General features: G+C 41.0%; 1 protein-coding gene across 4 annotated transcripts in view; it reads left to right on the top strand.

Moving 5' to 3' along the window:
* Positions 1–479: 479 nt before the first annotated feature.
* PHACTR1 (phosphatase and actin regulator 1) overlaps positions 480–26665 on the top strand; it is a 298270-nt gene continuing 272084 nt past the window's right edge. Inside the window, exons 1-4 of one of the 4 annotated variants that reach the window (XM_063160585.1) lie at positions 480–746; positions 2818–2929; positions 13970–14116; positions 15739–15885. In XM_063160585.1, coding sequence (XP_063016655.1) covers positions 2869–2929; positions 13970–14116; positions 15739–15885 — 355 coding nt within the window. In that variant the 5' untranslated portion in view covers positions 480–746; positions 2818–2868. Of the gene's footprint in view, positions 747–1460; positions 1605–1773; positions 1864–2817; positions 2930–13969; positions 14117–15738; positions 15886–26665 lie in introns of those variants that run through there. The other 3 variants (XM_063160613.1, XM_063160574.1, XM_063160595.1) reach the window with 3 other exon arrangements.

Here is a 26665-nt window from a genome sequence, read left to right as displayed (position 1 = left end):
ATACTAAACTAGATCAGCTGTAAGCCACAAAGAGATAACTGCTATATTTCAGTTTATTAGCTATTCAAGCTCACTTTTAAACTTTTAAAAGGCAAATTATAATTGAAAAGATCTCAGTAGAAACATATTCTGCTTTCACAGTCTATGGATATGCATATTTAAGCTATCATGCCATGACACTGTGCTCTTTGATTTATATTTTTACTGATGCTTTGACTGAGTAGTTTGTTGCAATGTACTGCTAAATGAAGGAAAAATCAAAAACTGCATCAGACAACCACTCTGTATTTCATTCTAGAAAATAGCTGGCAATTATAATTACTCACCATGTTTCTGGCTCAGAATAAAAGTGGCATTGCACAAAAAAACCACACTGAACATTCATCGTGATTAGAAAATGCTCCATACCTTGGAGTGCAGTGGAGACATAAGAATAATTTTAAATGCAAATTAAATTGTGGGGGTAGCAAAGAGAACAGATAAAAGACAGTAAAACAAAGCCTTTCACTTTCCTCAAATTAGCAGGCTAATGTAGTATAAAAAAAAGCAGTTCTACTCAGATCTGTGCTAAGAGCTTTCATTTCATCATAATATAAAACAGCAGATCCGTCACCTTTCTCTATTCAGTACTCTTGATTTCGAGGTTGAAGTGAAAATTAGAAGCTGTTCTTTCTGGCTCACAGACTGGGTTGCATTTGCTTAGTCTTAATCCATGACAGTAGGATGGAAAGAGGTCAGTAACACTGGTAAGTACTTCTGCATCTGATTTTATTTATTTATTTTTAAAATTTTTCAGTGCTTTGGCTTTTTGTCAATGTGCATTTCCTAAAAAAAGCTACATTGTGTATTTTGTAAAAGGCTGTATCTTAAGCAGAAATGCAACGATTCCTTGAGAATGCTTATATCAGATGTTAGAGCTCCTTCAAGAATGAATGAATTCCTTACAGTAGGAATTCTGTAATAGGAAAGATTTCTCAATATTCTATATATTTCGTAGCATTACTGGAACATTTTGTATGTTGCTTTTTCTGTCTGCCTTGTCCAACAAGCAGTACCAGATAAGAAATGAATCCCTTCTCAAGATGTTATTTGCATTATATTCATAGCAAAACAATCTCATTACCCTTATGGTAAATGATGGAGCAAGCAGGTATTTTAGTTAGTGAAAGAAAACTATTAGATAAAACATAATGTTATATTTAAATTTAATAATTATGAAACATTAAAATTATCTCAGAATCTGAGATGCAACAAGGAAGATCGACATGTAAAACAAATTCTTAAGGAAAGTTGATACAGATTTTTTTTTTTCCTTAGGAAAGTTTTTATCAAATCAAAACCAGGGGCTTAATTTTTTAGTACGAAGGGCGAGGGGGAGTGGGGGAGATGAACGTAGTGTCACCTCCTGTTGCTAAGTAACAACATCTCCTGGCCATTTTTATCTGATAAAGGAAGTCCAGTTGACGTTATGCATTATTCATCAGAGTTCCAATCAAACAATCAAAATTGTTTGCTTACACTGGGGACATTTAGTAAGATCAAAGAAACCCTCCTTGAAACTACTGGAGCTTACACCACTGCCAGACAGCCCTTGATACTCTGCAGTAAGTATCATTTCTGGTTTGGGAGTGCTACAGTAAAGTGAATTGCTGTGGAACGTAAAAGTTTTCTCATCAGGACAGACTTCTGAATTTTAAAAGGACTGCATGTTGATTGATGAGAACTGAATCAAAGGGAAAAGGTAAAGGTTTGGAAGCCTAGTTTCCTGACTTTTCACAGCAAAATTGAAGGAATTACTTGAAGCAAGAATCAGACTCCCTGCCTCAAACCTTTTTGTTAGGTTTGCAAGGAAAAGGACTAGAGGTATTTTTGTCCGTCTGTCTTAAAATGCATGTTGTTCAGAGTTGTTTGCATGCTTATGATTACATGCTGTGGTGAACTGTGATGTGGGTGAGAGAACAGGGTTGTGTGTTTTCTGCAAATCCTGTTTTTTTAATGTGAGTTTTTAAAAGTATAATAAAATGCAGAAGGTAGTAATGAAGCTGGAGAAGGGTCACAGTATCTTTCCAGGAACTCTGCCGGGCTCAGGCAAACATAATTCAGTGTATAGCTTGGAGAGTTGTAATCCAGGATCTCGGCAGATCTACGATTCGAAAGGATGCCAAAAATATGAACCTTAGCTACAAAACAGTGTTAGGAGAAGCCTACTATTTCTTAATGGTTGCTCTTACCACATATTTTAAAACCGATGGTGGAATGTTCTGTTGCTACTTCTGGTCAGCAAGAGGAGAGAGGAGAGGCAAGGTTGGCTTCTGGTCCATTTAGGTGGAGTGAAATATCCAGAATATTGTGTCTTCCTTTCTAGTGCAGTGTTTTGGCATAAGTGGCAAGAATGCAATTTTTAATGTAGTCTGTTATAGTAGTGCCTACTTAGAGGTACTGGCTATGAATCTGGCTAAAGGAGGTCCTTGTCCTGAGCTTTTCTGATTTTCTTTTTAAGGGCAAATGTAACAGGCAGATGAATCCAAGTATGTGTCTTAAGAAATGGAGACTGTCTAGAATACAGGTGATTGCACTAGGAAGATACAAGGAATGTTGCTAATACTGCAATAGCACTTTTCTTTTTTGTCTTTAGACAAGGTTTTGAACCAAACATTCTAAAATAGAAAAGGATGCTTATGAAGTTCTATGAATAGTGACTTGAAAATACTTTGACCCTAATATGCCAGATGAAGTACTTTAGTGACTGCCTACACAGTACTTTCCACAAAGAAACCCACCAGCTTTTTTCTCTGACATCTCTGTAATCTTTTCTAGGAATCTGACTGATCATTCATACCGGAGTATTGTACACAAAGCACCTTCAAAATGGACTACTTTTTGGATGTTGAGTCTGCTCACAGACTGTTTTACAGTCAAGGAGCCCAAGGTAAGAAACTCTGGCACTGACTCAGAAAATTACTAGTTTAACAGTACAGTTAAAATATATGTGGCCAGATAGGGGCCAGTGACCAACATACATAAGTGTTGAGAGGGCACAGGGCCTTTAAAATGCATAGGCTTTAAAAGGGACTACAAGAAGAGTAATGGTGGGGTTGATCTGCCCTCTCAGAGGATAAGTAGGAGCTGTGAGAGCTCTTGCATGTGCTGCAGGAGCAAAAAGAGCTGCCAAGATACAAGTTCTGGTGTTGCAGAACATAAATGGACATGACCGAGGAGACAGCACTGGCCTGCAGCTTGCTGAGTAAGCCTGTAGTGTCCTTTCCCTTCCTTCTCTTTCTTCTCAGCGATCATAAGGTGATGTTACTCAGGAAAAACTGGTTTGGGAAGGCCCTGAGGCAGTCCCCCACCCGGTTTGCACAGAGCAGCTCTCACTGGTCTTCATCAACCCCTGTGAAATGCTGGCCCCCACAGAGCAGCAGCAGGGTGAGAGGGGAAGGGTAACCAAGATCCACTGCTTTAATGTAGTTGAGACTTGTTCACAACATAGATGATATTTTTGGTAAAGTCAGTTCACATTTTTCTCACCAGCTCTATATTTGGAGAAAACTTGCAATATCAGAGAGAAGGGTTTTTTTCCCTTAAACTTTAAACATCATATTAAATTCAAGAAAATTGTAAGAGCCAAGTAGCTCTATCAGCCATTTTTGTTTCTACATACTGCCTGTTTTTTGAAAATGGGATCAATTTTTCTTCCACTATTAATTTCATTAGTTGCTAATCAAATGCAAAGTGTTGACAACAGAGTTTGGACTTCCCTCTGGAGGCTATTCTCCCAGAGCAAGATGTAATCCACCCACAGGATGCCACCATCCCAGGATAATGGGGAGCAGTACCACCTCTGACCTCTGGCTCAGCCGAGGTGCTGCTGCCTAACACACGCTGTGTTGCTTAGCTGCTGTCTCAGTTGTTGTGATGCAATTTCATCTGTACCAGTTGTAGAAAGCCTTTCTTGTCACAACACAGCTTCCTGCATTGAACAAGAGATGCAATACTAAGGACTTCAAAATCAGGGAAAAACCACTGAGGGCAATGAGTGATTTTGATGGGGTTTTTTTCTCCATCTATAAAATACAACAAACACCTGGGTGTTGCTAAGAAGTAATTTTGAAATATGTTATTCAACCCTCTGAGCAGAGAGGTTGGACTAGATGACCTCCAGTTCCAACCATAACAATTTTGTGATATCTCTATGGGAACAAACCATTTCTATTCCATAGAAACTAAAATTCAGGAATATACATCTCACTGCTTTACAAACTATAGCAAATTATCAACAGCATCCCAATGCCCTGCACTGCAACATACAGAGGCAACTGTGGAAGAAAGAATATGTGATCATGCAATGAAAGTCTATTACACTCATGTGCACAGGGTGACTTGTAAGGGTTGTGCAGGTCAACTTCTCTACAACTATATCCAAGCAAGCAAGATTGAAAAAACATTATTATCTTACCCATACTTGGAGAAATTATATTGTTAGCAGATATAGAAATGCTTGTACTGATCAGTTATTAAATCCAAAACAAGGAAAAAAAATATTATGCAGAACTGTATTCCTTGATACAAATGTCATCAGCAGGGGGCTGACCTCTAGATCTGTCATGTAGACTTTTATCCCTTGGCCAAAACAAGTAGGAGCTGGCACTGAGACTTGGAGATTTTTTATTGCCCTGCTTGGGAGTGTTTTATGAAAGTTACCAATTACATTCTTCCCCTGTGCACCAGTGTCCCACACTCTACCTCCCTCCACAACTAGAAACATTGACAGAAAAGCCATGCTGCACTTAGGCTCTGTCACCTTCCACTTTTCACCTTTCTCATTGCTCTTTTTACTGCACTTCTAGCAGCTCCTGCCCTTTGCATCTCTTACCTCTACATGCTTGAGGTGAGGCCTCTTCCCCAAACTCTAGTAACCTCCCCTCTCTTCCTATTTCTGTGCTTGAGGTCAGCTGCTCTCCAGCAAGCTGAGTGCCAGCAGGGAAATTGCTCAGAGCACAGAAGAGACAATGCTTCTGCTTTACATTCTCAAATGCTGCAACACAGCAGCCCCCTGGCAACAGGAGAGGTGCTTGAGGGGAAGAACAGATGAACAATTGCAGTGGCAATAAGATGTGAGATGAAATGTGAGATATGCAGAGAGAAGTTTCAGGAGGCTTTCGCTGAGCCTCTCTGAGGTGCCACAGACTGCTTCAGCAGGCTGAAGAATAAGCCTCTGGAAGAATTATGATCATCAAGCTTTTCTGCAGTAAATGCCTTTATGACTACCTTTAGCCCCAAACTTCTAAATAACCCCTTCCTCTCAGCTGCTTTACCCCCAGTACAGAACAAGCAACTCAAACCTATTGAGTGTGTATTCATGCTGCCTATGCAGCTCTGCTAACTCCTGTTGCCCTTGCACCTTATGCCAAATTTTAAGGCTGTCTTCCAAAAAACAAGCCCTTTCATATGAGGTAATGGCATGATATCTCCAAACATGGGCAAATCATCATATTTCTTTCCTTCTCCACCTTCTGAGAAACAGGCTAACTGCATTAAGCTTTAACTTTCTGAAACCGCCCCCAAAACACACTGAATGTGAGGCACTCATCCGCAATAAATAGCATAGCTCAAGTAGCTAGTATGGGACTGAATAAAAGGTCTGCAAGAAAGCATTGCCAACAGATCTGCCTAATGGGATTGCAAGTAACTATTTGATGTTGGTATAATAGCATGACGCTATTAGCAAATCACACTATCAAACAGCATGTGTATATGCATTAAAACTGCAATAAGAACTGAGTGAAAGAAGACTACAGTATTCTGCCATTTAATTAGAAACAACATCAGAAAACAGTATATGTGTTATTAGTAGTGTAGTTATATTGTTAGTTATTGCATTACAAAGTGCTCTGTTTACACAATGTAGAATGGGGGTTTATGACCCACTCAACTCTTTTATGAGATTTGAAGGTCTCTGCCCTTTAGTACTCCAGATCAAGAAAAAAGTCTTTCCGCTGTTTTGACATTAATGACATGACAATGTTACAAATGGCAGCTGTAATGCACTCATTCTCATTTCTAGTCATTCCTTGTGGGTGGAAGAGAAGGGAAGGAACTCAAAGAGCTATGATGTCATTGACAACTGATGACATAAAATTCTACCTGGCCTGGGGTCTTATGTAGTTGAATGTGTGATACTCTGACCTCAACAAATAGACTGAGACAGGGTTTTATCCTCCAGCAACTAACCCACCAGTTCTCTGCACCTTACTGCCTGCACTAACACCCACACCTTGTCCCTGCTCCTGCAGAAAGATGCAAACTGCCTTTGCTGTTTTAGGGTAGGAGGAGAGAGGTGTTACTTTATGAGCTGCCACCTCTCCCATCCTCTTCTCTGCAGGAGCAGCCATCACCTCACTTCCATGTGCTGAGCACAGAGCAGAGAAATGCTTGCCCGTTCAGGCTGTTCTGCTGTTCAAACAGCTGTTCCCTGTTTCCTTCAAGGAAAGTGAAGCAGGAGGGATGGAAAAGTCACAAAAGCTGGATCTGCCAGTAGGATTAGCTAGATTTAGAAAACTTGGTAAATGAAGCCAGCTGGCTGTAGTCTTCAAACACAAGCCAGAAATATCCTAAGCTCTGCAGCCCTCCTGACTGTCTCTTCTGTACTGTATGTTGGAATCTAGGAGCTGGTAGGATGTCCTTGCCAAGTGCGTAATGCCTGGTGACGCATCTGCAAATCAGAAACAGGAAAGAAAGGACTGTGATCCTTTGGATCCAGCCTCTTGCCCTTGGAAAGCCTGAATCTGAAATCTAAGCATGAAGCTGGACCTTCATTTTCAAAAAAGCCTTCTCCTTCTGAAGTGTCTGGATGATACTGGTTATTCTTGGCTGCAAATGTATTCTAAATGCAAATCTATCATGGCTTTCAGCTGCAAGAGCTGAAAGTATGTAATGTGGCCTGGAATAGGATTTAGTTCACTTATCCCTTAGGTGGCCTCAGTGATGATGTTTCTACCTAAGAGTTCTAACTAGCTTAGCATGTCTCAGAAAAAATGTCATTTTAAAAGCAGGGTTCACCTAATCTTGGATATCTTCCTTGGATTAATATAAGTCTTGCCTCTATACTGATTATGAAAGCCTAGACAGTGAAATTGAGTGAAAGATGCCTGTGCTAATGGCATTTGTTTGCATAGAGGAATGGCAAGATAGAATCTAATTCAGAAAAGAGAGTAACTTCCCCAAAAATGGGTAAAGCTGTAATCCAAAGCTGTAAATGTGAAGATTTCATCTTGGCTGTAGCCTGGTTTGGAGAGGCATCATTGATCTTGAAGTTCTATATAAAAATTATGCTTTTGGGCATGAAAAGAAAGACTTCACATTTGACAGAGCTGAGCAGGCAGGCACTGAGAAGCAGCAGAAGTGAGCAGCTCTGTAAGGGAAAATAAACCCAGAGTCACCAAAATAGGCAGAGGCAGCAGCCTCACCTTGTGAGAGGTAAAGCACAGCAGCACACAAGCCATGCAGGTCTGGTGACAGTCACCAGGTTTAGTCAGGAGTCCAGACCATCAGACAAGTCCATGGATGATGAGGCAGGCATGAGACTAAGCAGGACATGAAGTCAGCAGTCTGGATGTGGATCAGTGAGGAATGTAGCCAGCCACAGGCATAGTTGAAGCCTTGCTCAGCAAATGGGCAGTGGCCACAGTGTAAGTGTAACTCCAAAATCAGGGAGAAAGCAGATTTTGAGGCTTCTTGCTTCTCTTTCAAGAAGCTCCAAAGCTGGTCAGGGCCTTTTAAACCATTCTCTCCAACATCTGTACCATGTCAAAGAGCCTGCCTTGAGCCACAGCCAACTAAACTCTGTGCAAAGAGTGCACACAGAGCTGTTGGTACCTGGCTTTCACCTAGGCTCCATCACCTTGGATTAAGAACTGAGGAACCCCTCCCTCCCTCCCATTGTACACCAGGGCAGCTGAGCACCTGGATGAACTCTAAGAGAGAAGAATAATTCCTGCCCAGTACATTGCAAGAGAAGGCTTTAGGTACTGCCATAAAAGGGGATTTGCCCATCACAGACAGCACATGGCACTTTTCTGCAGGCATGATCTGATGGAATGGGGCCCAAGACTCACCCTCTCTCAGTGCCTCGAGCAACAGCATGCCAGTCTGACAGCATGGGCTGACAGTGCAGTGTCAGGGTGCCACTCTGGGATGCAGGCATCCACCTTTGCACCACAGTGCAACTCTCAGGTCCCTGCTGGGAGTTTGGGTTCAGCTCTCACATGACTTCTGACTCAATAAAATACTTTCTAATTTCCTGTGAGAGAGCTGTGCATCCATTTATATCCTATAACCTTGTACCTTATATCCTTTCATACCAGCAGGGCACACCAACTTAAAATTAACTATTTAATTAAAATTAAAATTAACTATGTTAATTATTTTGAAGATTCTGCTACATTCCTTGAAGTTGCTTGCTAGGCCATTTGGTAAGATACAATTCACATATTTAATTTAATTGAACAAAACCCTCTTGCAGGTTTATCTTAAGCTATCCATTGTACCTATAATTAAGTTACAGACAGACTTATATTAGGTATGCTTTTATTGGTTGCAACATTCATGTAATTTACTTGGTTAATTCACATTCATCGGGAGCATGAATGAATAAAAAATGGAAAGTTAAAAAAATATAGAAATAAAAATATAGTACATACTGCCAGGGGTAACAAGTTTGTATAGACATATAGGCCATGATTGCTCAAAAGATTTCAGGAAATCATTCTTCTTGATAATGTTTAATAAAGTACTCTCAGGTATAGTTTTAATTCCACATTTTTCTGCTACTCTATGTTTCCACAATATTTATTTCACTGTGCTTCATTTTTTGCTCATTTATTTTAATTCAGTCAGTGCTGATTCATTCTAGATGTTTGATTTAATCACTGCTGACTCTTCATTGCTACTTTCCTTCTGCTTTTGCATATTAAATTGGGTCCAGTGTTTTATAAAAACATATTGCTGCAGAATCCTCAGATCCTAATCCAGAATGATTTCACTCTGGATGTCCCTCTATCCACCAAAATGTGTAATTAATCCATCCAATATGTTAACATATTTTCAAAGTTACAATAGCTTCCAGGTCTCTTTTATCTATCACTAGTGATATCACTAGTTCTTAGACTGACATCAATATCAGAAGAATTAGTAACATCAAATGTGCATTCTTAATAAAATGTCCCTACCTTTAAATAATATTAGGAAACTGATCAACATCAACCTTTTCCTCATCCTTTTTAGAATCCTTTTCCTACTTTCTATTCTGGCAGATCCCCATTATTGAGAATTTCAGAACAACCTATGCCTTTGGACATAGAGAAATAAGCAAGCTTCACCTAAAATGTACAAAAAATGCTAGTTAGGTGTATTGTGCACACTTTTTAACCAAATTCCACAAACCAGCAGAACGAACGTGCACATAAATGTGGATATCCTTTCACATGGGTACAGTTGTTTGCAACCCTTGGGCCTGTGGTTGAATATGATGTATCCATGTACTTTGCTTCAGATTACTGAAGTCCATCAAGACAGATTTCAACAGCTTTGCTTTAGAGACATGGAGCAATCCATATGCATGTGCTTCTGTGTTTATGTGGGAGACACAAGCCTATAAATCTTCATAAATGACAAATTATGTCCTCTCCACATGATCCACTCTCTGCCTCTCCTGCAACTCATACTCCATTTCCCAAATCTAATCCTCCAAATGTTGTCCTTTCACCTTCTTTTAAATGCAACTGATAAGGTGAAGTGGCATTAAACCAGACCAAAAGATTTTTTTTCCTGGTAAACATTCAATTGAACCCATTGCCTAGTTTGTCTTTAAGGAAGAATATTCACAGCCTAATAATGTTTCTTTAGCACAAAAGGAGTATCATGTGCTAGATGAATCAAAATGTACCCGAACTCATCTTTTTAAAGCTTCCATTTAGCCAAAAATATATTTCTGCATGCATTATCCACAGGCAGATATTTTATGTCATGGTGAGCCCTCTCCACAGAAGCATGAAGGAGAACTGAGTAAGATCCCATATGTTTCTCTAGCGGAAAAAAGTAGCAAGGAAGAAGAATCATATTCAATCAGCAATAGTAGGATTGCAATTAAAATATTTTTATGGGGATTTTACAAAGTGGTTAAAAATTTGGCCTGAGAAACAAGGTTTTCCTCAGAAAAGCCTTTGAGATTTCTGATGTAAACCAGCATCCCCCTTGTGGCTCTTTCAGTGTTATTTGAAGTTGCTTTTGATTCTATGCATCAGGAACACAGCCTTTCTACATCTAGACATCTGCAAGAAACATTTCAGCACTTCACTTGTACTAAGATAAAAATCATCATATTTCAAAGATTTGCCATTTTGAGGTCAAAATGTACTCTGCAAATTAGGGTTTCTAGGTGAAGACCCTATTGAGTCAAAAATGACCACGGTACTTGTGTCACCAATGAGTTATTTTAGTAAAGGCTGATTGGTAAAAGTGGGGGGAAAATCTAAATGAGTATTACATGTTTTCTCCAGTTAATTTTTAGGAAGATGCTATTTCACCTCTGAAATTTTTCCAGTTTTTTTTTCTAAGTAACACAACTCTTAAAAAAATCAAAACTATAACTCTTCAAAACATAAAGGTAGTTCTTGGCAAACAAAAATTACTACCAACATTTTTATTAAAATATGTGGAAAAGTATCTTAAAGGAAAAAATGGAAGGTGTAATCACCCTTCATATTTTCAGTAATTTTAAGGAGTATTTAAAAATTGTGACCAGCTATAGATCTAACTAAACATATTGAAATTATATGTTAAAAATGCCTCTGAACTTGTAATACAAAAATTTACATATTTTACTTTCCCTTCTCCCAAAGACATACTTGTGTTGCATTTTAAGGTATTTTTCTCTTCATAAGCAACTTTTTCCCTTTCTAACAAATACCAGACTACACATTGCCGCAATGAGCCAATTGGAGTGTAAGCCTATGAGGAACAATGAAAAGAGAATTAAAGAATTTAACAAAATGACTTATTTCCCTTCCTCATGCTGTCACAGTGGCTCCTTAAATTGAGCTTTTAGACACTGGTCTTAAATCTATTTGCAGAGTAAGCAGGTCCCTTAATGTGTACTGTAATGTCATTCCATTGCTGCAAGACCTTCAAGAGGATACCTCCTAATTTTCCTGGAAAACTATCTCCTAAATGTATGTCCCAGAGACTGAGCTGGTTCATGGAGAGCAGCTGAAGCTAGAGATACTGGTGGGTCATCTGTGATGGACCCAAGAGTCACATGGGCATACATTGACAGCTTTACTAAAAAATGTATGGCGAGTCATTCTTGAAATAAAGACTGCTGTGGATTAGGAAAAGAATGTGTACAGTTATAGTCATGGCAGGCATAAACATTCACTGTCACTCTGTGGATACCAGAATGTCATCAGCTCTACTTTTCAGTTCTAGAATTGATCTTAGGTTTTTATTGCAAAATGTTTTAATACTTATTAGCCTACTCTGAAATGTTTTCAATGTTTACTTAAAATTTCCAGTCATTCTTGAAAACTCCTTTTGGTAATATACACAAAGGGTAGATAATGATGGTTGTCAAAGTAATACATAATGATTACTCCAAGAAACATTTTCTAGCATCCACCTACCTGCAGTCAAAATGAATACAAGCCAGATCCCAATATTTTGACCCAAAAGGTAAAAATGATTTATAAACAATTATATAGAAAAGCTTACTCTTATTCTCTGTTTACTAAAAATGTATATGTATTTTGGTGTTGGGATTTTTTTCAGATATATTTCTGTGCTGTGATCGAGCTGAAATTCATGGGTGCCCTTTCACTGACTTCAACTACAGCTAGGTCATGCCAGTTTTAAAAGACAAATCTTTTACATGGTTGTTTTATGAGATGACTTTTACAATAATAACTTCCTGTATAGATAAATCTTCCTTAAGTGTAAATTTGAAGATGCAGTACACAAAATTTTCCATAGCAGAAATTTTCCATTCTCTTTTATCTTCATTACTATTCCCTATTACAAGGGAGGAATGGTTTACAGCCTACTTGCAATGTTTACTTTAGCTTAATCTAAATAGTTGACCCCATTAAATCAACTTCAACTCCTGCCCTTTGCTTTTACTTCAAATTCAAATGCTAGGTTAGAAATGAGCAACCTCCCTCCACCCAGAAAAAATCTATTTAAAAACAGAAAATAAGTAAGTTAGACCAGAAATATCCTTTACCTCCAGCAGCACAGATTTACTTGTTTAGTAAACTACATAATACAGCAGATTGAAAAATAGAGCATGACAGCTTTTGTTAACTCATACTAATTATATGCTATCATACCTAACACCTTAGTCAGATCTTAGGCATCTGAAAGCTACTGATTGACAAGTCTCATTTGAAACTCTAAAAAACTTTTAAAATAAAGAATCATAGTTAGTAGGTTGCAGAATATGCTCTTAGTCACTATCAGTCATGTTCTCTACTCCCAGTGGGAGAATACAGTTCATTGTTAGTTATTTGAAGTGTGATGCTCTACAAAAGCCCTGAGATAAAGTCTCTTATGCTAAATAATGTCTCAACAGCAAGAAACATTTAGGGTTTAGGCTCCTAGGCTCTTACAGGATCCCACATGGTAGTTAATGTTTATAGGCCCACATTGTGGGTAAGGATGGGCTTTCAAGCAGAAATTCTCTTTCCAGCTGGAGGAGAAAGTACTTGTGGATGGTCCTCATGATTTCAATGATCAGCCACATCCCAACTAGCATTTGTGATAATCTTTATCTACTCAGATACAGAGAGTTTAGTCGGATGTATTTAACGAGGCTCTTCTCTTTGTGATTTGTGATTTATAGGCTCAGTGCCCAAAGCAATCAACAGCCACTCATAATTACATTTCACATATAAAACACCTACATTTAAGGGACATTATCAAAGCTATAAGGTCCAGAGCTAAATACCTAGGCAATGCCCAAATGAAGGTTGCCTCTTCAACATTAATTGTCTCCTTATATATATGGATTATAGTAGGGCTTCTAATTGCATGATGACAGCAATTTTTTACTATCCTACCATTTGCTTCATCAGTGCATGGAGTGGGCAGTGCTCACTTAATGAGCCAGTATTAAATATTTTGCTTTCTCCTCCTTGAATGCATGGCCCCAAGCCATTTAAATCCTGCTCAGAAGATACTTTCCTCATGGGTTTTTCACTGGTGCTTCACTAAAGTATATGAATACTTTACAATATTAATGGAATTATATGTTCACAAAATCCCTACTGAATGAAAATTATGTTTCTCCCTGCTCCACAACTAAGAAATTAAGACATGAAGTGATCAAGAGGAAAAAAAAAGTAGCTGTTAATTTTAAACGCTCAAGAGGAGACAACAAGAAACTGAGTTTTGGAATAGTTTGCATCTTGTCAAGAATAATAATCATATCATGTGTTCCACTGATATCTGGAAATATCAGCTTCCATTGATATCTGCAGATTAATTGACCACTTAAATATTTCCACTCCTCAGGTATCACAGCCTCAAAAACTGCATTTAGGAAAAGAGAGACTGCAGCTATTGAGCTATTGAGAAGTTGAGAAAAGGATTGTTTTAGTGGTGTAACTAGGAACTTAGAACAAGCAATCTGTGGCAACAACAGATCTGTAATCTGTGTCTTTGGGACACAAAAGAAAGCAATCTTTTCTTGGTATCATTCAATCCAGCCCTTAAATTCTGTGTCATGTAGAATATAAGGCAAGGACCTCACAGCAAACAGCCTGTTCTACTACCTGCTACAGATCATCTCTTCTATTGAGTGATTTTCTTTCTCTTTTCTTTTCTAGTCTTTTTTATTATGATTATTCTTTTTCTACCTCCTTCTTCCCCTTTCTGTTTCTCTCTGCTATTCTCATCTTCATTTATTTCTTCTTACCAGCTCGTCGGGCAACTCTTCTCACTGTGCCCACTCTGGTGACAGCAACTTCTGAGGATGACATAGACCGGAGACCCATCAGAAGGCTCCGGTCTAAGAGTGACACCCCTTACTTGGAAGAAGCTCGGATCTGCTTCAACCTTGATAATGGTAAGACCACAGCTTCCCTAAACAGCATATGATGTTAATTAAAGACTACTTCTTGAGATGCAGATGGACCAGATGGTACCTCCTCGTTCACAAGCGATGTGGTGGTTCACCAGACATCCAAAGATGCCAAGGCTGTCTAACTACAAGCACCTGCATATGTATGAACAGGAATAATTTTCAAAATTCTCCTGCAAGTGCTAACTAAAACTTTTTTTTCTGTTTTAGCCAGGGTGAGCTAGTGAGATCACACCAAAATAGAATTGATTTGCAAACAAAATATATCTTAACCATTCCAGGCATAGAAACATGAAAGTTCTTGAGAACATTTATGGAGGGATTACAGCTAACAGCAGACTTGAGCTAAACCCAATGTTACAGCCAATGCAGCACAACCCAAAACTTCAATAATACTAATTGGCAAACATGGAACAGAAAATTCTTGACTCTGCAGGAATGAATAAGAGAACTGTCCTTCAAAATTCAGACTAACTAGTGTTATTATCACTGCCTTCAGAATTTGTGAGATCCAACGTTCCTTCCTTGGTCTTTCTTTCTCATTGAAGCTGACCAATACAAAAGATATTGGAAGTACTGACAGTTTAGTGACTTCAAGCAGAGTGGGTTTTGGCATTTTTTCTAAAAAGCCCTGAATTAAATGACATGAGCTAGTACACTCTTATGCACATATTTTAACTGTCTAGCTTATACTTTACTTTTAGTAAAGTAGTACTTTTGTGCTACCCACTTATTTTTAATAGCATTTTTAAATTATTTATATTACACTAACCAACCGAAATTGGAGCCCTAATGTGGCAGGCAGCCTATAAACCACAGGGTAAGAACGTCTACATAAAGAGCTGATTACTAAACAGAGAAACAGAGATTCCACAAAACACCAAGCCCAGTTTGCAGCAGACGTAGGGAGTCCCTGGTTTTTGCAGAGGGTCACATTTTTCTCAAAGACCTGCCGAAGCCCTTAGGAAGGCGAGCCCCGGGCTTTGAGGCTGGTCAGTTTCAAACGTTGAGTGCAGGCTCCTCAGTCCCCCCGGCATTTAAACTGCCAAGGTGTGGCACGCCATCCCGCTTTACGCCATGGGTTTGCCCAAGGAGCGAGGGTAAGGAGGTGAAGGCATGCACCGTTAGACATCCCACCAAGTCCCAATGAAGCGGTGCTGTGAGTTCCGGAGGCCCTGGGCTAGAAGTGAGCATTCGGGGCTCCGGGCTTGCTGCGGGGTGGCACCTCTGCCGGCCAGGCCCATCGGCGGCGTTCGGCACCTCAGCCGGGACCTCCCCTGGGGGCGGGAAAGGCGCTCGGCCGGACCGTGCCCGGGGCGGGGGCCGGCAGCGCCGGGGCCGGGGACAGCGCTCCGTGCCCCGCAGCGGAGGCGGGCGGGACTCGGCAGGGGCAGCGGGCAGGGCCGCCGCGGCCGCTCCCGTCCGCAGATCCTTGACGGGTTTTCCCTGTCTCTCCCCCTCCCTCCCTGCGCTCTTTTCTCCCTTTCCCTCTCTCCTTCCCCGTCCTCCCCTCCCCCTCCCGCGCCTCTCTCCCTCCTCCCTTCCCCTGTCTCCCCCTCCGCCCCCTCCTCGCCCGGCCGCCCCGCGCCGCCGCTCGCCCTCGCCAGCTCGCCGGGCCACGCTGCTCACCGTGCCCACATTAATGGCGGCATCTTCCGAGGAGGACATCGACCGCAGACCCATCCGCCGCGTCCGCTCCAAGAGCGACACCCCCTACCTCGCCGAGGCCCGCATCTCCTTAAACCTCGACACAGGTGAGAGGCGGCCCGGCCCGGCGCGACCGGCGGCGGGGGAAGCAGGGAGGGAAGGGGCCGCCCCCGCCCTCCGCCCCTGCCTGCGCCCGCGGGCTCCCCGGGCGCCGCCGCCCGGCCCTGCCCCGTTGCCCGCGCCTTCGCACCTCGCCGGCCTCCCCTGGCCCGCACACCGGCTCCCCCTGCCCCGCGCCTCTCTCCTGGGTGAGCCGGGACCGGCTGCCCTGCTCCGTTCAGCCCCTCGAAGCTTCCCCTGTCCCAGAGCGCCGCCCTGTCGCCTTGCACAGCGTGGTGGCGCATCCCCTCAAGGCTTCGGCACTGTCCCTCCTCGCCAGGTGCTGGCATCCCTCCTGGACATGCTGCCCTTGGTGTTTTGCAAGTCTCTCCCTGGCTTGCTCTTTGCCTTCTTCCCCTGATGGGTTTATGCCTCAGAAGTGCAAGGAAACTTGCACCTGCGTTGTCCACTTAGTTTCATGAGGTCCCCAGTTGTCTCAGCATTGCCTTTTGGGACTCTCGATGGGTTTACAGGCTGATGGTTCCTACCAACACACCTCCAGCTCCCTGCATTCACCTCCTTCTGCCTATTATTGGGACGAACCTCCTGCAGTTCTCCACCTGACCTTTCCTTCCCCTTTCTCCACTACTGTGCCTTCCTCTTTGCCACCTCTTCCTCATGACTCCTTTGAGATTTAAGCTGTTCCCTTCAGTTCATCCTGTACATGATGAAACTATCCTGTTTCTTTTCTACTAGGCCTCTTTTTTTCCCTCCTTTCTTGACCTTTCCTTATGAGCTCTATCAACAGCAAACTAACCACACCAGAGGTTACTTGCTCTCAAAAACAAAAGAAAGTTCTTCCTGCTGGTTCTCTGCACCAAACCAGACTTCCTCTGTTTGGGAAGGGGGACAGCATGAGGGAGGATCTGTAGCCAGCAGTACTGCAGCCTCCCTTCATGTCCCAGCAGTAGCACACAAAATGGCCCAACTGTGTAACATTCTTTGATGCTGAGCCTGTGAGCTCACTGCCAGCTGTAAAGGGAAGAGAGCTGCCTTGGAGTTGCTGCTTGCCCTGCTGCAGTCTCTCCCATCCCTTCTCCCCCTTTCAGCTGGCAGAAAGTTGGAGATGGCAGAGATGCATTTTCTTCTTCATTTGGGGATGGAACAGATTCCCCTCCCCCCTCCTGTTATCCCTGCTGCAATTACACCCTTGGTAATGGCTGATGCGCAGTTTGGTTTTGCCACTGGCAGAACGGTTGGTTACATTGTATGGCGTGTCATTATTTCTCTCTGGTCACGACTTATAAGAAATTGCCAAACCATGGGTAAGTTGGGTGGCATTCCAGGGCGCAGGCTGGAAGACTGTGCCAAGTGCCAGGTTTCAGCTCTATAAAGAACTGGAAGTGAAAACAGAAAGAGCATTGCTGTAAGGTGTAAAGAAAAAAAGGCTGTGTATGGTTATTTGACTGCTGAAATAACACTGTGCTGAATTGTGTTCTCTCAGGTAATGTTATGACGTGTAGTTATAAATAGATAAACCAGCTAAGAGCAAGGCACCTTCAGGTCACCTGGTGCCTCACATCTCTATGCTGAGCTAGACATGCTGTCTTTGCTACAAATCCCAGAGGATGTGCAAGTCTCAAGGTACCTCTTTCCTACAATCCACCAGATAATTTGGTAATTACACTTAGCTTCTTTCTGTTCCTCCCCTCCCCCTGGCTCTCTATAATTTGGGTCTTTACTTGCAAACCTGGGAATGGAATTCCTTAAAAAAGAAATAATTAAAAGAAACTGTACTGGTGTATCAAGAAATATAAATGAAAAATGTTGTAAGTAGTGCAAGTGTGTGTTTTCATTAATCCATCTGGCAGTGAGTAGTAAAAAAAATAAAATTGCTTAGCAACCAGTATCAAGTGAGAGAGCCAAAAAGCAAGTGAAACATGCCGCTGATACCCACTTCATTTCTGAGCTGTTGGGTTTACTCTTCTGTTTGCTCAGAAAGCACAAACCAAGCTTCCTGGGTATGAGAACTCTCTAGTCTGAGGACAAAGCCACTAGAAAATGTGTTTGGCCACTTTTGCTCATACTCGATCGGGCTTTCCTTTTGAAACTTACTTTGCTTGTGAGGTGCAGAGTTCTTGCCCTTATTTTTATGGCTCTGTGTATGGGGAGGGGGGCGAAGCACCCTGTTTCCAAGCCGACCGGGTTTCCATGTGCAGGCTCGTGGCTGGTGTCCCTGCCTGTGCCGCAGAGGGTCCGGGTCGCCCTCGGTGTCGCGGTGCCCTGGGCGGAGGGGCCCGACCTCCTGCCCGGGGCGCTGTCCGCCGCCCCCGGTGCTGAAGCCGCTCCGCCGGGGGTGGAGAGCGCCTGTCCCGCCTTGCCTCGTTCTCCCTGTCTGTCCGTGGGCTGGCAGCGCATGTGTGCGCGCAGGGCTGTGTGTATCTCTTTGCCTGTGCAGGGGGAAGGTGGTAGGAAGGAAGTAAAGCTGTTTCTTCAGCCCACGGATGCAGTTGAAGCTGAAGTGATGCTCGGGGCTCAGGAAGGAACCTCTTCCTTGTGTGCTCATTGCTTGCTTTCCATTTAGTGCATTCCATATCTGCACTTGCTACTCAACCACTGCTTACAGAGCTATTTTTCCTACAGCTGTTACAAGTCAAGCTGCATTCCCCAGTCACTGTCTTCTGTCAGGACACGGTCAAAGTTCGGCTGCAGCATGCAGGATCTGCTTTGCAGCATTGGAACTTCAAATCTGCTTTTATTAGAGAACCATAACCAGATACAGTGAATACTGCTCTTCTTCACCCTTAATTGCAACCATTAGTTAAGAACTATCAGGTTTTTATCTACTTCAGCTGTGAGTTATAATTATACCATTACTGCTGTTATCTGTATTGTTGAACAACTGAGATTGCAAACACAGAGTCAATTATACAGTTTGGTTGTAGCATGTATTTGGTCTGGGTCTTTAAAAAACACAATTTGCAAATGATTAACAGTGCAGCTTCTATCTCCCCTTGTCTTTCGATTATATTAACAGCTTTGCATTGTTTGATTTTCCAAAACATACCAGTTTATTATGTTTGTTTCTAAATATTGATCAATTAACTCACAATTATTACCTAGCATGAGTTGACAAATGCTGTTCGATTAGTTGTGCCTGGTATGGTTTTTTGTCTGGTGTTCCCAAACTGATTAAAATACCCCATTGTTTTCCAAACCCAGGGTTATTCTCTCTATTATTATACATATGCAAATCCTATTAATCTAAGTTATGTGCTCATATCAAGAGGATAATACTTCCCAAAGGATTAAAATTACCTCTTCTGCCAAAATTAATGTAGCTACATAATATTGTAAAGCTATAGGCAGCTATAAATTCTTTTTCCATATTTGATACTAAATCAGTTCCTTACAGAAATTAATTTTTTATTTTCTCAACAACTTCCTCCAGTGCAACACTAGAGGAATGTGGAATGTGCTCTCACTTTTGGGTGGTGGTCTTTTGTTTTCTTTATTATGATTAGCAATCTGGCATGTCTCCTTCTCTTAACATCCATCTTTGGCTTTTCATACACATCTTCTTAAACGCAGTTTTCAGATTGTCTTTCTGACTTTCTGATGCAGGCATGTAAAGGCTAATCCCAAATTACTTCTGAAAACTTGTTCATCTGTAACAATAGCATAATCACTTTCCTGGTCCTGTGCCAGCTGATCAGTTCAAGTGGTTTTTATCAGTTTTGACCTATTACAGGTTTTGGCTGATTTCTGTTCTTCCTGTTGCAAAATACTGTACTTTTTAAATAGCAGTGCATGGTAAGTAGCTTTCAAGCTTGATAAATTGGCAGAGGTGATGACTGATAAGGAAATAGATTGCTTAAAAGTCACTATGTGATCCAAGCTGTATGAGCTTTTCTCCTCCTTCCCCCTTCACAAAGCTGCTTGGGGAATCCCTGTAAGAATTTTATTGGTGTTTGTTAGGGAAAGGGGGGACTACTGCACTGAATTGATCTGGTCAGGTTCTTTTAGCCTTTCAAGTGTTAGTTGTTATTGAAGCTATTTCTATATACAGGTACTCTTACTTGTCCCTAGCCAAAAAAGAGTAAGTTTGGTACGGCAATCCTCTGCAAAGCTGATTCTAACAGACTGACTTCTTGTTAAGTGGTGCAAGAATCTGTCTTTGTTTCAGCTCCTCAGTCTTTCAGGGAAGTCACCAAATGTTGGCTTTTGTTTGAGCAAGGCTGATTGTCTACTTATTAACCTGGGGATGGAAACTCAGGGAGAAAGCAAGCCAATGCCTTGGAGAAGGTGCAAGGCCAGAATGACTACAGTAGCTGTACTAGGGATCAGCAAAGATTCAGAAAGAATTAGCTTCCATGCTGTGAAATGGGGAGAGGGGAGATTTTGAATGTGAATATATTCCTCCCACTCTGATTTCAAAGTGTGTACCAGCGGTGCAACCAAACAGAAGCCAGAGGAGCAGCAGGAGGAGTGCAGAGCTGGCCTCTGAAGAGAGAGGAGAGAAAGGGGAAAGAGGTGGTGATGGGCAGATCTCAATAGAGATGGTGCAGCCTGTGCAAGCTATGGAGCTCAGCTGGCTCACTCAGCCCTGGAGTGTAGCACAGATTTTTAGTGCACTGAAGTCACTCAGTAATCTCACTGAAGTAGCTGGATCCTCAAGCAATTTAAGTCATTTGTTGACTTCAGCCAGGGATCTCAGCCAGACTGTAGAAATATACATCTCTGCTCCCCTTCAATGATGAAAGATCTGTTTTATCTCTTTGTGGTGTGGAGCCACATGTTGTCTTGGAATGTGTTCTGGGAAAGCAAAGCTGAGAGGGAGAGGACTTAGCGGCTGTGAATAATTTTGCCGCAGGTACAGAAGAAGGGTCCTCGTGTCTAGAAAGGCAAGTGAATTTGGTACCATTTACTGTTCTTAAGCAGTGACGAATAAATTACACTGGGGAGAGGAAAAAAATCTACGTCAGCCTGTGTTAGTGCTGCTGCAAGCAGAATTAATTCACAGGGTGTAAAGAGGGAGGAGGATCCTGGCAGAAACTGCTGAATGGCTGAGACAAATGTTCGCAAGCTGGGAAATGTTCATGGTCGGCGGTTTCTGTCATGCAGAGCTGGTGGGGAAAAGCCAGGACACAAAGTGTGACTGTTAGTTTTAGATGTGGGAATTTATTTGTTCTGGACCAGGCACAAAGTTGAAATCAGAAGTGTCTTACATTTTCAGTGTCCTGGCACCTTCCATGCTCTGTTTGGGCCCTAGGGTTTCTTACAGCCTTCATGGTAGGCTGCCTCACTGTTCCTGTTTGTACTGCTGTATGCACTGCATTATATAGCTCTAGAGCTATGCAGAACATTTTTCAGGGATCAAAATGATGTATGATTTTGCTTTCTAATGGAAAGATAATGTTATTTGTGTATTAGCCTCATACATGTTGATTTCTCTGGAAGGATATGATATATTTTGCTGCAGTGAACAAGGAGGAGCTTGTGAACTTAATTTTGTTACTCTGTAAAATAAGAAAGAATATTTATATAGCTCACTGAGGTGGGTAAATTGTAAATAGGTGAAAATAAAGTGAAATTACTTGACTGAATTTTCTGCAGAAAATCTCCATCCCATTAATGTTTAATTTTCTCTAAATCCCATAATTTTATTTTAAAGTCTGTTTTGAAGTTTCTAAGTTTGCCCCTGGTCATCCTTACAAATGATTTAACGCAGTTAATCATCTCTGCAGTCATTTGAAATGCTATCACATTTGGAGTTGAGTTATTTCTTCCCTGTTTATTCAGTATATGTTTCAATATATTTGTAATAAAATACTCTGCAGGGTTTCATGATATATGAATAAATGCTCCCCAAAACTATATACAAATTTCAACAACTTTGGATTTATGGACCTCACAGATTAGAAACAATGTGGAAAGGTTAATTGGAAGGGCATAATAGTGTTTTAAAAATATTTTTAAATTATGGTGGCTTTAGGATTTCAGGTAGAAAAGATTGGTCTCAGCAGAACAGGGGAGAGAGAAATAGGCAGTAGTAGGCTTTCTAATATGTGTGGGAGGTTTTATTTCTTTTTGGAGAAAGATTAGTAAAAATGCATGCCTGGAAAATTTCCACTTTTTACTCTGCTCTAATCACTCCCTCAGATTATTGTCATGGAGATCCTGTCATACTTAGGAACCGAAATCACAGGTTTTGGCAAAGCATTTCTTAATAACTTTATAAAGGGGCCTGGAGAACTGGCCTCCTTTGCCATCAGATGTTGCCTTAAAAAACCTTGTGCCTGCACTTTCACTGACTGATGACTGATAGTCTTAATGCTGCTTAATTTGGAGTATAGCCGGAGATCAGATGCGTGCCTGTCATTCATTTCCTGGCTGTTTTCCAGCCCTGGGAGCATGAGTACACATACCAGGAAGAATGAACATCCAAGCTGAAAGCCACCTTTCATGTGACAAGGGTAGGCCATTTGAGACAGCCTGCCCTTCCCAGGGCTAAGTGCAGGGGCTGAAAGCACCTCTGTATCAACAGGCAGTTTTGGGGGGAAGAGGTCTTATCAGCAGCTGAGGTTTTAACTCTTGTACTTGACTTTGGAGACTTAAGACTGTGACCTTCACTGTGTGCCTGATAGGAATGAGTTTACATGTTCCCCAGATCTTGTTGAAGGGGAGAGATATCCCTGCTTCCCCAGCTGTCATCTAACAGGAATTTTTGATGCAGACTTGAATGAACAAATATGACTGAGGACAGTTTGAAGGGAAGGGCGAAGTTAGTCAAGTTGATGGAACTGGCAAGAGTAAAATGATAGAAGATGCATTTCTCTGAATGCTGGAGATATTCTCATGTTATGATGTTCTTGTGGCACTGCACATATGCATCACCTCTCTGTGTCAGGGGACAGCTGATACACATGCAGTCAATGGCATCAACATTGCTGTGCAACACCTGTGACAGGAGATGGAAGGAAGGAAGGAAGGTATGTGCTCACTTTGGGATCAGAATATGCAGAGCTGATGCCTTGTAAAACTCTCTGCAGTATGTGTGACTTTAAGGCTACTGTAGTGCTTTGTTATTAATCTGGTCCTTCAGGAAAATTGGTGTTGCAGAATTTGCCTGGATAAGAAGTTATCTCTATATTTGTGTTTTGCTTGATGAGGTTTTTGGGTTAACACAACCAAGTACATTCCTGCAAGCTGGGATGATGCAAAATAATTTTATTTTTTTGTTTCATCAGGAACCATAATTTTCTTCTGGGAACTAGGTCTTTAAGGGAATTGCATTTTTCCAAAACTTCAAAACTGACAGCCCTGTTCAGAATTATTAGCTGTAAAATCTAGTAAAAAGAAAAGGCCTAATCCTCAGTAACAGGTATAATTAGCTTTAATACTTAATTACTCTGAGTCAACTAATTGGCTTCATTGGGACTACTCAGAGTAATTCTCAGAGCTAGGCATGTAAGTGTCTTCAGAATCAATCTTAAAGTTGTTTGTAAGTTTTTGCAATGTGACAAAAGTCATTAGTCCAGAAAGAATGTCTTGGGCTGTCTGTTTTCAAATATAAAATGTCAATGTTAATGAAATATTATGTTATTAGAAGTTATTTCTTGTGCTTCTGCTTTAGACCATAAGAGTCAGTATGAAATGTTGTATTTCCACAGTGAAATAAAACTTGGCTGCCTTCATGCTTTCTTGGTGATGAATATTCGTGACAATGTATCTCTTGTGGATAAGGTGCAAAAAATGTCACTTTTAACATTTTAATCATATTAATGTGATGTATTTTACATAGTAATACAACTTCTTGATGTAGTCCACTAAAATGTTTTCTTCATTCAGAATACTATTAGGGTAAAATTATTTATAATCATGCAATAACCCTTTTTAATCATGCAGTTCTGTTGCCTTCAGTTATAATGCATTGGTGGTCTTATTTTATATTGATATGATGAAGACATAGCTGGACCCTCAGTATATGGTCACCGTCCCTACCTTCCCTTTCATTTGTAGAGACAATGTTCCTGAATATTTAAAATAAAATAATTAGTGCCTTTACTGCAAACTCTGTAATAATTTTCTTATCTTGAAATTCCAGTTCAGTGTATAAGAATGTGAATATGACATCCAAACTAGAATTTAATGAGTAGCAAATTCAGCAAGAAAACAGGGAGGCAGAGTTGAAAAATTCAGTGCTCATGTTTCTTCTGCGTTCCAGATTCACTGTGGTTTCATTCTGGTTATGAAGTACATAAGACTGGGGAAGCATGTGACAAGAGTTTGCATATACTTGTGTTTTTATATACTCTATGAACACATGCCATTTTAGCTGTGATTCATATGAACTGCAGTGCATATTTTGGTTAATCAGAACATTCTTGGCTATGCATAATTTATGTTGCAATATCATTTTTACGGTTAGTGAATACAGTACTTGGACAGACAGACATCTGGTTAATAGTTTATAAGCAAATTAAATACTTGATGTATTATTAAAATGAAAGAGAAATTTCATCAGGGCTAAATCTAATTCTATGCTAAAATGTTGGAAAGTTTTTGAAAGCCTGATTCAAGCTTGATGCCCCAAATTTGGGAGGACCTGTTTTGACTGTGGTACTTGTCTACTTACCAGTGTGTGCTTATTTCTGTTCTATGGTAAAAGGACAAGGAGTCTACTGACAGATTTGATGACTGACTGGGGTGCATGTCCTTGGGAAGAATGTTCCTGTGTTCCCTCAGTCAGTCAAGTGTTGCAATGGTGTTAAGCCATCAGAAACAGCATTAAAAGACTCGCTTTAAGCTAGTCCCATTTTGCTACAGCTTTGCAATGAGCAATAGGAATCTCTCTCAGAACAGAAAATATCCCCCCCAGTTAAGAAGAAATGGGAAATTATTAGTTATATTGCAGTATTCCTTGAGAAAGAGATTACTCCCGTCTGACATCTGTAATGGTCCTTTGTTTTCCTTGCTGAGATCACGGATAGTGCAGTTTTCATACATCATTTTTTTCTTCTGTTTTCTTTGTTTTCTTGCACTAGAGAAGTGCTAGAAACAAATGTGGAGACCTTGACAACGCTGTGCTTGATGCATGAGGCATCTGTAAGGTTTGGAGGAGGATGGCTCTTCCCCATGCCCAGGCTCAGCTGCAGGAGCACATGGGTGTAAAGGTCATGTTGTGCAGTGTGCTGGTGAAGAGGTCTGTAGCTGACTGTCTCATGTGAGCTCTCAGCTCCTGGCTTCTCTGGGGTTGTGTTGTTGTTGGCATCTCTCTTTTCCTGTTGCCTTTTCCATTCTCTGGTGTTTATCAGGGCTACGTATGTGGGTAGCAGCAATATGTTGGCCTGCAGCTTCTTGAGGGCTGAGCCTGCTGTCTTGGCAGAGATGCCATACCAGCATTTGGTACATTGGGAACTATGACTTTAAAAGGTCACCATGCATCTTTAGGAGCTCTGATAAAGAGCTATTAATCTGCATGGTGCTTCCATGAACCCGCTTAAGGCAGTCATTCCCCGGAGCAATGATCACTCCTGCTCTCTGCATAGACACTGCTCTTCTGGTTGTGGGTAGAGGTGGAGAGTTATAAAACTGCATTAAGCTGCTAATGAGTAGTCATTGTTTATATTTAAAGCAGTTTAGCATGTTCATCCATTCATGAAAAATCTAATTTTGTCTTAACACTTTCTTTGTTCATCATCCTTTATTACTTACACTACACATTGAGGCTCTTTTTAGATGTTCTGAATGTTTTTCCAAAAATCGTTAAAAGATTTCTTCAAAAATTACTTTTTTCAATATTATTTTTTTTCACAATGACTTACTAGGTTGAAATAGCAAATAAAAAAAATGAAAAGTAAATGATCATTTTAATTTTCTCTGTGTGGAAGAACAGCAAAATCTTTGAAAGCTAATAATAAAAAAATTAGCTGGGGCTAACTAATTACATGTAAAATGATAGCCTATAATTATAAGGCAAGAAGAAATCAATATAAAGCTCGATTTGTAATTTAGTCTTATCTCAAGGCTCAGAAGAACAAACTATTATGTGAGATAAATTTTACAAGATTGCTTCAAATAATATTTTTTTGAGCTAATTAGTTGGTAAATTTTATTTACATTTTAAAGAAAACAAGATAGGCATCACTGAATAACCTTGGGGTTTGACCTTGCAAGCTTTCCCCTCTGGAAGCAGTTGATCTAACAGCTTTGTCAATATTAAAGGAGACCCAAAGGGAGAGTGGTAAAAGTATTTGGTTGGGAAGTATCATTACACTGATGGAATACAGCTTTTTGTTAACATGCTTCATTACATAATAGTACAAAAACAGGGGAAAGAATCACTAGAATTAAAGCAATGCAGGACATGTCATTAACGTGTCAGGCCTTACTGAACTTAACTGCTCGTGGTTAGTGCTGCCCTAGGCAGCAGAAACATGATGTTAGCAGGTACTCACTAGAGTGGTTGTACATATACCTAGAGGTGTGTGTCAGCAGCCTGAGGAGCGTGCAGGGACCATCTGTTAACCAGCAGGAGTCTAAAAGGCTTAAAGTGGGCAGCAGAGGGATGGCTCTCCAAGTTGTGCAACTTACTCTCTCAATTATGCAAGTCAGTGGCAGATAGACAGGTCCCAAGCAGTGATTGGTGTTCCTTCCTGCATCATAGCCGTTTTAGGAGATGTTTCTTCCATGGGTTTTGGCAAGGCTTACTACAATTTGTAGCCAATTGTGATTTAAAGAAGCACCTAGTGTTGAGAGGGAGGAAAATGCAGGGCCTGCTTCTTT

Source organism: Melospiza melodia, chromosome 1 (assembly GCF_035770615.1).
Source record: "Melospiza melodia melodia isolate bMelMel2 chromosome 1, bMelMel2.pri, whole genome shotgun sequence".
NCBI lineage: Eukaryota > Metazoa > Chordata > Aves > Passeriformes > Passerellidae > Melospiza > Melospiza melodia.
Note: the sequence above shows the minus strand (reverse complement) of the source record. Positions and strands in the feature narration are given on the sequence as shown.